The following is an 11,128-nucleotide window of genomic DNA, read 5'->3' as shown; positions in this document are numbered from 1 at the left end:
GTGCGTGCGTGTTGCTGAAATGGTGCCAGATCAATGTGACAGTAGAGTGTGCTGGTGTTTTCCCAGCAGCCCTTCGTGATCTGCATCTCCATTATCACTACAAACCATGATGTGCTGCTAGTAAACCCACCAGCAAATAAATAAAGAGGCAGAAAATCCTTTGCCAGGGAAAACTATGAAGAGTCCACGTGTACTCTACTAAAATTTACAATCAAAAAATCTTAAGATCTCGCTATGCAATACAGCAAAAGTTCTCAAGGCTTTTTTAAATAAATGTGCACTTTCAGGTCACATCAGGCAAAAGGAAAGCAGACTCCTAAAATCATGCTAAGGGAAAACAATGTGTTTATATTGACTGGCAAAACATGATGGGTCTGCATGACAAAATAATTTCAATAAGAGAAGAGTACCCTCTAGAGGAATAAGAAGATAAAACAGGACAACGGGCATTACTTTTGAGACAGGCCTCAGCTTGCTTACTCTTTTTTGGCGTTATGGGAAAACAAATGTTCCCTGAAAATAAAAACAAATAAATTAAATGTAAAAATTATATATATATTATATATCGTTTATTAAAAGTTAATGATAAATTCACGTTTGTCAACACGTATTTGACATTACGAGAATATTAGTCAAATGTAGCTGCCCTTCTAATACCAATATTGCAATGCATCTTCCAGTTACATGATCAGTTAAGCCGTAAGACACGTGACACCGTAGCCATGCGCAAGTCAGACATGACCAAACATCCCCATTTCTGAATGTCAGTTTGTGGTGTAGCGCAGTTAGTGCAACGCTTACCAAATAAAATAATTGCATTGTGCAATAAAAATCGACGTATCTCAAATTCACGATTGTGTGTGAAAGACAAATTTATCAAAAACAACTAGAACATTTTGTGAAAGGTATGAATAATATATATATCTTCTTTATCATAGTCCTCTAAACTGAATTGATAAGGAACAATAGATCAATAGTTTTTAAATCACCTTTTTACTCACTCTGTCATGAAAAATAATCTAATACACCCGTGATCCCCACGTCGGCTACATGTGGCATACAACATGCTCATACATGCTAGTGTTAACACATTAATGAACAATATTGCATACTATGCAGATACAACTTCTTCAATCATTGGTCTAAATAAATACAAGAAATATCTTTAGGCTGAGCGACACAAAAACACATGCTACATATACCCAGACCTGACATCGACAAGTTGATTATATCCTACCCTATCGTTTAGAGATGGTCACTAATGTGGCCCTTATAGGCTAAAACACCTAACAAGTATTGCGTTAACCTACACTGGAAAAACATCTTTTCCAGAAAGCACATTGAGGAAAATAATGCAACACAGACTAAACTATTAAACTACTAGACATTCAGGCGCTTATGAGCATTACATTTTAAAGCGTACTGATAATTTGCACAAGTTTTAATTATAAGTATTGCTAAAAAAAATCGGTTCGTCTTTCATTTTCAAGCAAGTTACAAATTGTCCGAAGGGTAAATGTGCTGAGACGCGAAACGTCGCTGACACGATGCATTATAGCTCAAACTCGCTTCATCCGAACGGATAGACTCATAAAAGTCTATTAGAAATTTCGCAAACTGACAACGAGAGACTTTAAAAAAATCATGAAAAAATATTTCCTCAAAAATCCCAAAACTTACCTCCAAGTCCAATCGAAAATGGCGCCGAAACGTAAAAAAAAAAGTCCGAAATTTCATTGTACGGTCTCCTGCAAAGCTTTGTGGGAGCAGGAGCGCAGCAGCAGAAGAGTCCTCCAACATGCCCCATGCAGGCTGCAGAGGAGGTGTGCAGCTGCAGCGGCGTGGCACGGGCTCAGCTGTGCTCCTCGAGGATTTCTCAGCTTGTGGAAGTCATTTGCCTTAGGTGCTGTGGTAGATAACTTCTTATTGTAGTCCCCCCTTTTTTACACTTTGACAAGTGAATGCAATTTGTTGGAAGAAATGTTAGATTTTTTTACTAAATTTGGACATTTTTAAAAACTAAAAATCGGCGTATTAGGTCTCTTTACCAGTGATACCTTATACCTGGAAATACTTTGTCTTAGTATGCATGATATATCGCTGACTCTGTGCTATACAGTTTTACTCTGCTGCTCTCTGTAAGGGCCCTCATGCAAAATACCCATGTTACAAAGTAAACAGTCATGATGTTCAAAGATGTACAACAGAATATTCAACTCTGCTAAACAAGAAAATATCAACTAGTCACTCAACAATGTTCCAGCCACTAAAGTATGCCAATAGAGGATTCCTGTTGTCTGCTGAATTCCCATTGCCAGAGCATTAACATCACATGAACTGAGTAATGACCTCACAGTCGCTTGGCTCAATAACTTGTGTCTCTCATTACGACAGAGAAAAGAAACTTTGTCTGTTGCCAGACAGTAGACCATGAAGTGAGCTGCACATAAACACATGACATTTTCATTTCACAAAGCCAGTGTGCTCTATGTGGAAGATATGTTATGTAAAGTTCAGTTAATGTGGACAGAGAAATAAATAAGGAAAAGGCCAATGCAATACTGGGACAAGATCTTCTATAAAAGTATTTACCAAAAATTCACTATCAATACATTATAGTCTGGTAATGAATACAGTGTCAGAGTATGTGATTGCTGAATCTCTGAATCTTTACAGATTTGTAAGCAGATGTAATCTTATATAAAGTTATAGATATTATGATACTGATACCAATCCTAAATAGTAGATATGCCCGATTTGGCCCAATTCTACCACTTTAAATAAAATGTCTTGTTTCATTTTCTTCTTTTTCTTCCTCTTTTAAAAAAAAGGATTTTGGAGAAATCACTCTCAAAACACCTATAGGCCTAGTAGTGGATTTTCTCTCTCTTTTTTTGCATTTTACTTTAAGTGTTTCTTTCTAGTCATCAGGTCTTCTGAGCCACTCTAAGATACCTTATCCTTTAGTGTGATCTCTTGTCTCATCTTCACATTTGCTTAGGAAAATGATTATCCCTATGAAGAATTTGCAAATGAAGATGGCCTAAAAGAGTCTAGTCTAAACATGATTAAAATGATGTTAGTCTGAACATTGACAATAGCCTTCAAAACAACTGCTACTTCCATTGTTGCTTCAAGCTTCGCAACATAAGAGCAGATATAATTATTTTGCCTAACTATGACAAATTAATGGATTAAGAAACAGGAATCAGAAGTGAAGTACGTGAACACCAGAACCGGCAACATTATCTGGATATCCCGGAGCTACACGATATACAGATTTGCTTTCGATTAATAATCCATAACCAATTCTCTAGAACGATATGAAGATGAATGTGTGTAGATCATGAGGAAACCTTACAAATAGATATTGCTCTGGTTAAATAGAATGAGAAACCAATAAGTGCAAAAATATTAGCTGCGTTAATTTGTCAACATGAAAACTAATAGAGGGATGTAAGTGTGCTGTCACGTTCTCTCTCTATTTTTATAGGCGTACCTAATAAGGGATCCAGTGGGTGTAAGTGCTGAGAATGTGGTTTTAAGGTAGGTGGTGAGTATAATAGTGTAATGGTTTATTAATATTTAAACTCAGGAATAGAGGAGGCAATATTAACACACAAGATCCACTTAAACTAAAGGGACAACGCAACACAAACATAGTCTGTAGCTCAGGATCTGAACATTTCAAACTGAGCATAACAGACAGAGGACACGAGAGCTGCAAGGGGTGGGCGTGTGCTCCTGGAAAGGTAGGCCGAGGTTTGCCGTCTCACTTTTTGCTGTGTTGTTCTCCCACCAGCAGCTATCATCAACTGTTAAAAAAAAAACAATAACACCAGAACCGTGTTTTTTAATTTTTGTAAACGCTGAAAGCGTCCACTTTAACTTCATGCAAGATTAGCAGGAGGGTTTGCTTTAAACCGTTATTGTAAGGCCTGTACAAAACAGGAGGTAAACGAACTCTGGCAACAGCATGGACTGTTTAAAGGCAAATAATAAGATAGCAGCATTTTCGCTAGAACCCGTGGTTTCAATCAAAAATAGTTCCACAAAGCTTGGAAATGTTAATTTTATGGGATGATTGGTAAGGTAATCCTGCACGCATGCGTTAGTTAGGCCGAGAGGCGAGGCGGTGCAATGTGACGCAAACACATAACGTATCCAGGAAGTAGTTTAAAAGTTGCAAATCCATTGGCCACGTATGCACTTGGTTCCAAACTTGCGTCTGCTGATTGGCTTAAGACGCTGTCGTTCAGTCTAGTAGAAAAAAACAGAAGGGGCGGGAAAGCTTGGTTGAGTCGTGAGGACCGCCGCCGCGACTGATAAACAGAACTTTGGCTGAAATAACCGACACCGAGAACTAGCGTAGTCGTCGGCAAAATTCATTTAAACTTTACACATGGAATTGCAGAAACGGGGCGAGGGAAAGTAGTTTGCTCGTTTATGTACTAATGTACCCGTCGGCGGTGTAGCTTTGCAGCCACTCTCCCTGTCCGATGATGGCCAGCTAGTTAAACATCGTTACGAGCTACAGGCTAGCCAGGCATCGTTGTGTGGTTTGCGACCAACAGTTGCCAGCTGTAGCTCAAAAAAGCAGAGGGTTGACTATCTTGATCGGCATTTTATTTCGATGAAGGTCTTTCCCACCACGACTCCTGCATGGAGACTTGTTGGGATTGTACCGCTTCTGTCTTGACGACAACGTATCGAGCTAAGCTAACGACGCGAGTGACCTAGCTAGGCTAACTAGGACCCCGGACGGACTTTGTGGAGAAGTTAGCCAAATAGCGTTAGCCGGCTGCAGGTACGTTGCAAGTTTTGACCTAAATTTGACTAAAACTTGATGAGTAAGGTGAGATGTCTCGGGCTGCAGGCGCAACACCTCGGTTTCACACGGTCCGACTGATATGTTCGCAGCGCATGTAGCTACTGGCTTCTCTCGATTCTGACTGTCTGAAGGTACCCGTGTTTGTCTTAATACTACGGCATGAACGCATAAAACCTGTTCAGATCGTCGTCCTGTTTTGGCTACCTGAAGATTTCCAACGATGTAGCTTTCTTAGCAGAACTGCGCGGTGAACTGAACTAAAATTCGCGGTAGCAAACGTGCGAAGACGCCAACAACTTAGGATGAACAACCAAGGACTTGTGTCTCAAGAGAAGATGGAACTGGACCTCGATGTTCCGTCATCGCTTGTTCAGAATGACGGGAACTTGAGGCGATCTAACAGCGAACCAATGATAAATGGCCTAAGGTTATTAAACTTGCATGTCTGCCTTTTATTTAAAGTACTTGTTTACGACAAATGTACGGCCCTGGCTTCTACAGTGCAACACAGCATACCTTGCATGGCTGTTACGGTTATACTGCTGGATCTTAGGAGTATGAATACACAGTCTTGCTAGAGAAAAAGAGTGCACAGGGCCACCAGTCTTTTAAGTACAGACTGTGCTGGTAGTATAAAACTCACACATTGATCAGGCAAATGAATATTAAACACTTTATTTAAATCCATTAAGACCGATACCATGAATAATCTGTCATATACTTTCTCTTAGTGACAGCTCGCAAGTTTTCCAGAGAGAGGTTCTACGCAGCAGAAGAAACAGCACAACTCTTGTTAATCGACCCAACATGGTACACAGCCCTCCTCCTGTTATTAGATAAATGAATTACTATGACAACTCAAGTTTGTTTGCTCCTTATTTATTTTGTTGATTTAGATTCCATCCTCCCCAGTTCGAGTCCCTAGCACAAGACTTCAAAGGATCAAACAGGTATACCAAGTCTCTTATTGTGGAAAAATTAAGTACCTCAATACAACATTTTTCCACAATGGAGATTGGGGGAAAAAAAACAACGTTTTCTTTTTCAATAAGTTGTTATACTCAGTGTATTTTAACCCCCAACGTAGAGGAGACTCATTACATAAGAGGTTACGTGGACTTACCTATGCACTTAAGAGTAATGCAGAAATAAGACATTTGAATATCATTATGATGTTGAAGTTATATTGCACGTATTTGTAGGAGGAGGGTGTTGATGTGATGAATCGGGAAACGGCTCATGAACGGTAAGTAATTTTGGCCCTCCAGATCCCTTTTTGTTGATAGTTTTCAGGTAGTAACAGACTACTGCTATTTTATATTTTAAAAGCCAGATGTTGTGTATATAATTACTGTATATATATGCTGACCTGAGCACATAAAAAATTAGGAGTGTTTCGTAGATAAACGAATGCGCCAGTGTTGGACTTCACAGCACTACTTTTGTTCAGCATTTAGAGTAGTTGAATGTTTGTTAGGCTGTTCAGCAGCTTGGTTTATTTTTTGGATGCGATCTGTGACTATAATCAAATATTTGAGTAAAATGTCCTAAAACTAATTTATACTTCCCTGACTGCTAAATAAAATGTTTTGTTGTTGTTTTTTTTTTTCCATAGACTATTACAATTGTTTTGCTTTCATTCATGGTTACTTGCAATGGCATATAAACTTAAGGCCTTTTAGATTCACTGACCCCTTTGCTGGCTATTTTGTAATTAATTTTTTTCTCTCCCATCCCTGACCACCTAATTAGGGAGGTACAAGCCGCCATGCAAATGAGTCAGTCATGGGAGGAGAGCCTTAGTCTGGTAAGACTTACCACATGCTTTTATGCCAGGACATGAATAATAGCTTAGTGGTTAAGGTTCTTGACTAGTAAGCAGAAGGTTGCTGGTTCAAGCCCCACCGCCGCCAACTTGCCACTGTTGGGTCCCTGAGCAAGGCCACAAATTGCTCAATTTGTACTCAGTCATAATTGTAAATAGATTTCATGGCTCAATGCCATGAAATGTGAGTGATTTAAGTGATAAAAGTTTAAGTTTGCATGCAGTGGCTTTACTGCCCCAACATGTCCATCTTTCCACTGTTGAGATGGGTGTGAAAGGAACAGCATGCTAGAGTAAACCACATGGAGTTAACAGGGCCACCAGTCTCTCAAGAGCAGGCTGCGTTGGTAGTATAATACTCCAACAAAAACTGGTTGCATTTTGATGCTTACTGGTGTCAGCCGATATTGGCGAAATGAACGAGCGTCTGTTTATTCCAGAGTGACAATGACTTTGATAAGTCATCATCCCCGAAACGTATAGATTTTGTGCCTGTGTCACCAGCTCCATCTCCCACCAGAGGCATCGGGAAGAAGGTTTGTATGTGGGCTTGTTTTTAAGTTGTATATTTCTCCGGTGGTCCAGAGTGTTTTGCAGACTGTTTGGGATCAGATGTTCTCAAGCTCTTGTAAATGTCCTTTTTTTCTATGAGCAGCAGTGCTTTTCTCCATCTCTGCAAATCTTGGTGAGCAGTAACGGTCTGAATCCCAGCCCTATTCCCAGCCCAACCCGCCGCTTCAGGTGAGCTTCCAGCAGTGTAATACCAAAAAATATAAATCCCCCCCAACCAATACACAAAGTCCTCTGTCTGTTTAATTCTAGTACCAGTTGGAAATATTTGGACACTTAGCATTCTGTCTGTATTGTTCCTCAGCAGGAGGAGTCAGAGCCCCATTAACTGCATTAGACCCAGCATCTTGGGCCCAATCAAACGTAAAGGTGAGGAAGGCCCACCACAAGAGAAGATTCACTTTCTGTCTTTCTCTGTTTTTACAGTGCAGAGTGTTGGCTGCTGGGGGGAGAGGAATTGTTTGATGGGCTTTTATTGAATCCGTATTGTTGACTAACAGTTTCAGGTGAGATGGAACCAGATAGCCAGCCCAAGAGACTCTTCCAGGGTACCACCACCATGCTGTCTGCAGAGACGTCCCACTTGTCAGAACTTGCCTCTCGGTGTGTTATTGCAAGCCATCACAGTTGGCGTTCCTTCTTTTGTGATTAAATTGGTGTGTAGCGTAACTGGAATGATGAAGCAGATAGCTAAACACCTTTCATGTTACGTGGTTCAACACAAGGTTGCAGAATTGGGCAAAATGATATTTGCGGTTATATCTCAATATCTGAATTTGGAAAAGCTACATGCAGTTTATCAGGAAATCAGGAATATCTGGGGTTGCGGGAAGTTCCGGTTCGGTCATCTGTGATTTGGTAAAAGCATAATTTTAATATTGTGAGTAAATTCCTTTTATGATAACATGGTTGTAGGGCAATGTTGTAAAAATAATAAACATTTACATTGTCTGTGATAAAAGCTTAAGTTGTTGGTATTTTGTAGTTGCACCTGAAGTTCATGTCCACGTCCATGATGGGAGTTATTTTATGGATGTGTGACTGTGGTCTGTAATGTGGGATTTTTCTCTTCCACTAGTCTGTCTCCAGACCTTCTCGATGGAAGCCTCAGCAGCATTGGTTCCTCCTCTGGTTCTCCTGCTAAAATGGAGGGAGTTTCCCCCTCGTCCAGCAACTCTCCATTCACTCCCCTGCAGGACCTCTCGCCCAAATGATCCTGTATCAGAGACCATTAACAAGAGGTTAGCAGATTAAAGGGGCATACTATAGGCTCTTTGCAGTCATTTTGAGCTTCTGTTCCTCTGCCTTCCCAGCCTAGCTTTTGTTCTGGTCTTCAGATTCTCCTGGATTTTGCTTTCTTGTGGGAGCTGGGGGGAGGGTGTATTAAAGGAAACCAAAGCCCTGGGGGTAATCTTTGTGTGGATAGTACCATCAGGGTAATCAGTGGGGTGGAGGACTGTGGATGCTGTTTTCACCAGCTGCTATGTAAGGATGTAATGCGTGGGGCGTGGCTCCATAACAAGGTGAACAGCCTTCCAGAACGTCGCCTGCTTCTCTATGACTTGTTACTGTAGTTCTTTTATATTAGAGGATTGCCACCATAATGTGGATATGGCTTTTAGAGAGTGAATTGTTCCCTCTCGCAACAGAACCATTAGCTTGCCTGTGGGCTGTATCCAAGATATCCAAGACTATTACTCTAGGACTTTAATTTACATTAGCAGATTGCCAACCGGTATTGTGTGAAAAGAATTTAACTTATTTTTTGTTCTGCTTCAGTTTGTTTTCTTTGTAAGTATGTAAATATGTCATAGTTATTGGCTTGTAAGGATGTGAATGTGTGAAAAGTGACAAGTTAACTGACAATTGGCCTCTTGTGTAGTTTTTTTCAGGAGTGCAATTAATTGCATCTGCATATATTTGCGACCTGATTTGTTTCTGCCTTTGAATAGTTAGGTGTATAAGGACTGATCTCTCTCTTGATATTCATAGGTAGAGGAAGGTGGAAACAAAATGAAGCACCAAGTGTGATAGACAATTTCAGAAAGATGAAGCTAATGATTGCCGTCGGTGGTGTTGGTATGGGAACAAATGTTATTGGAATGCAATATTAAGCGGGATGATGACCACTTAATCCAGGATTTGAACACTACAGTACATCTCTACAGTCTGTGTTGTGGTTTGTCTTCAGGACATAGTTCTGCCGTGTCATAGCTTTAGTGAAGCTGTAGAGAAGCTAAACTGTGACTGTTGACAGACTGCATTGCATTTTTACAACCCTTTAAACGCTTAGTTACTTCACCCATTTTCCTTTGGAGTACTTCACTGGGTGACTGTGCCATCCTTAAATTAACTAAAGAGATATTTTGTTTTGTTCGACGCCTTTCTTTTTGATGGGGTGGACTACTGAAATGCACCTGCTTAAAGAATTTTAGTAATAGATTCCTGAAGCGATTTGGATCAATAGAGCAAAGGAATTGGCTGCTGTTCAAGAAGTTTGAACATGTGGTGCTGGTAATAAAATCTCATCATAAGGAAAATGTTCATTTCTTTGGGGGAAAGGTCATCTACTGATTCTTTATAGTAGTGTGCCATTAAAGGTCTGTATATATGAGATGTAAAATTGTACTTGTGTAAGTTGCTATTCATTTGGGCTGTAGTTACTTTAGTAAATAGTATTTTTTGTAAATTGTTTTATAAATCATTTTCGTTTAAAAAAAAAAAAAAAAGAAAGAAAAAGAAAAAAAAAGAAATGAATATTTCCTGAGAGCATGATATGATGAATCATAAATTCAGTTTTTAGTTGCAGGCACAGAAGTGATTTGTAAATTTTATTTTTTTGCGGACGTGAATTTAAGGGTGTGTTCTTCCCGCCTCCTCCTATGTCAGAAAATGGCCGTCTCCGACCTGCAGTGTACAGCCTTCTGATTTGAATGTCTTTCTTTGCTAACAGAAACAACGCAGTAAGTGGGTCGTGTGGGTCCCCTTTCTGTACTGTATCTATGGTTGAAATGTTTGTGGTTTGCTTTACAGACTTGTTTTTGTCCTGTGGACTTGTCTTTTATTTAATTTACGCTGTCCTGTAGAATGGCTGCACGGGGTACTTTTTAAAGGCGTGAACATAAGTTGAAGTTTTGAGGAGTAAATTGGGTGCTTAAATGATTAAATCTTTGTTGTGCTCTGCTCTGAATGGACAAAAAAATGTTGTCCCCTTCACATCAGTGATCTTCAGATTGCTAAATAAATTATTTGTCCTAAAATGTTTGGTAGTGAGTTTTGGTATTAAGGACATGACACTCCTGGTAGTATGGTAAGAAAATTTAGATGAAAACTACATTTGCATGTCTGTCCTACACAGTCACTGGAAATATCTTATTATATCTCAGTAGTCATCTGTTGGTGGTCTGTCCTCCTGAGCCATCCCTCTTGTGTAACTGACACAACAGTGTGGCTGTTTTTACGTGCGTCACTGCGGAGTGGTCTGTTAACCCTAAAATATACAGCTGACAGTAAACCTGCGGTCAAACCGAGCATTGGTATTGCAAGAGGATGGTCACAAAAATGCATGCAACCAAAATGAGCTTTCGATTTTACTTCCTTCAAATACAACATGCCTAAGGAGTGCATGAAATAAACCTCAACAGTGGGAGATGTTAAGCAATAACAGGATTTTTAAGTGTGTGTGTGTGTGTTTCCTTTTTTTAAAAACACTTGTAATACCTAAAATAGCTGCCCAAGTCTGATCCTGGTGACTTAGTCCTCCAGAGTTTAGTTTTAACCCGAATCTAATATACCTGATCCAGTTAAAGTCTTTCAATAGCTTATTAATATTAGAGCCAGGTGTGCTCTGCAGGTCTGTAGATCACCAGGATGGACTAGGGCCCCTGACCTAAAAGATTTTA

The 11,128-nt window shown here is 39.8% G+C and overlaps 1 protein-coding gene and 2 non-coding genes across 10 annotated transcripts; all 3 read left to right on the top strand.

Annotated features, from left to right (window-relative positions):
- Positions 1 to 3,529: 3,529 nt before the first annotated feature.
- On the top strand, positions 3,530 to 10,486 carry pabir2 (PABIR family member 2). 8 transcript variants are annotated; one of them, XM_027019169.3, is made up of 11 exons: positions 3,783 to 5,258; positions 5,563 to 5,641; positions 5,728 to 5,781; positions 6,034 to 6,077; positions 6,584 to 6,638; positions 7,097 to 7,192; positions 7,312 to 7,397; positions 7,531 to 7,595; positions 7,727 to 7,829; positions 8,305 to 8,467; positions 9,219 to 10,486. In XM_027019169.3, exons 1-10 carry the CDS (start codon positions 5,134 to 5,136, stop codon positions 8,438 to 8,440), a joined length of 843 nt encoding a protein of 280 aa, XP_026874970.2. In that variant the 5' UTR covers positions 3,783 to 5,133; the 3' UTR covers positions 8,441 to 8,467; positions 9,219 to 10,486. The 8 variants fall into 8 exon arrangements, with proteins under 8 accessions (XP_026874972.2, XP_081554655.1, XP_026874971.2 ...); XM_027019171.3 differs by lacking the exon at positions 3,783 to 5,258 and adding an exon at positions 3,530 to 3,752 and having other exon boundaries at positions 8,305 to 10,486; XM_027019170.3 differs by having other exon boundaries at positions 3,782 to 5,258; positions 7,534 to 7,595; positions 8,305 to 10,486.
- On the top strand, positions 5,349 to 5,480 carry LOC113583068 (small nucleolar RNA U109). The gene has a single exon (XR_003411221.2). It is a non-coding gene; the product is annotated as a small nucleolar RNA U109 (small nucleolar RNA).
- LOC113583067 (small nucleolar RNA U109) lies at positions 6,871 to 7,025 on the top strand. The gene has a single exon (XR_003411220.1). It is a non-coding gene; the product is annotated as a small nucleolar RNA U109 (small nucleolar RNA).
- Positions 10,487 to 11,128: the final 642 nt, after the last annotated feature.

This window comes from Electrophorus electricus, chromosome 16, assembly GCF_041902795.1.
Source record: "Electrophorus electricus isolate QZ-2024a chromosome 16, ASM4190279v1, whole genome shotgun sequence".
Classification (NCBI taxonomy): domain Eukaryota; kingdom Metazoa; phylum Chordata; class Actinopteri; order Gymnotiformes; family Gymnotidae; genus Electrophorus; species Electrophorus electricus.
This window is presented reverse-complemented; position numbering and strand designations above follow the sequence as displayed.

Bases quoted from the DNA above. Each gene is read 5' to 3' on its own strand.
- pabir2 (XM_027019169.3), top strand. From the start codon at position 5,134: ATGAACAACCAAGGACTTGTGTCTCAAGAGAAGATGGAACTGGACCTC. The intron at 5,259-5,562 runs GTTATTAAACTT...ACTTTCTCTTAG, and splicing joins CCAATGATAAATGGCCTAAG to TGACAGCTCGCAAGTTTTCC. The intron at 7,398-7,530 runs GTGAGCTTCCAG...ATTGTTCCTCAG, and splicing joins AGCCCAACCCGCCGCTTCAG to CAGGAGGAGTCAGAGCCCCA.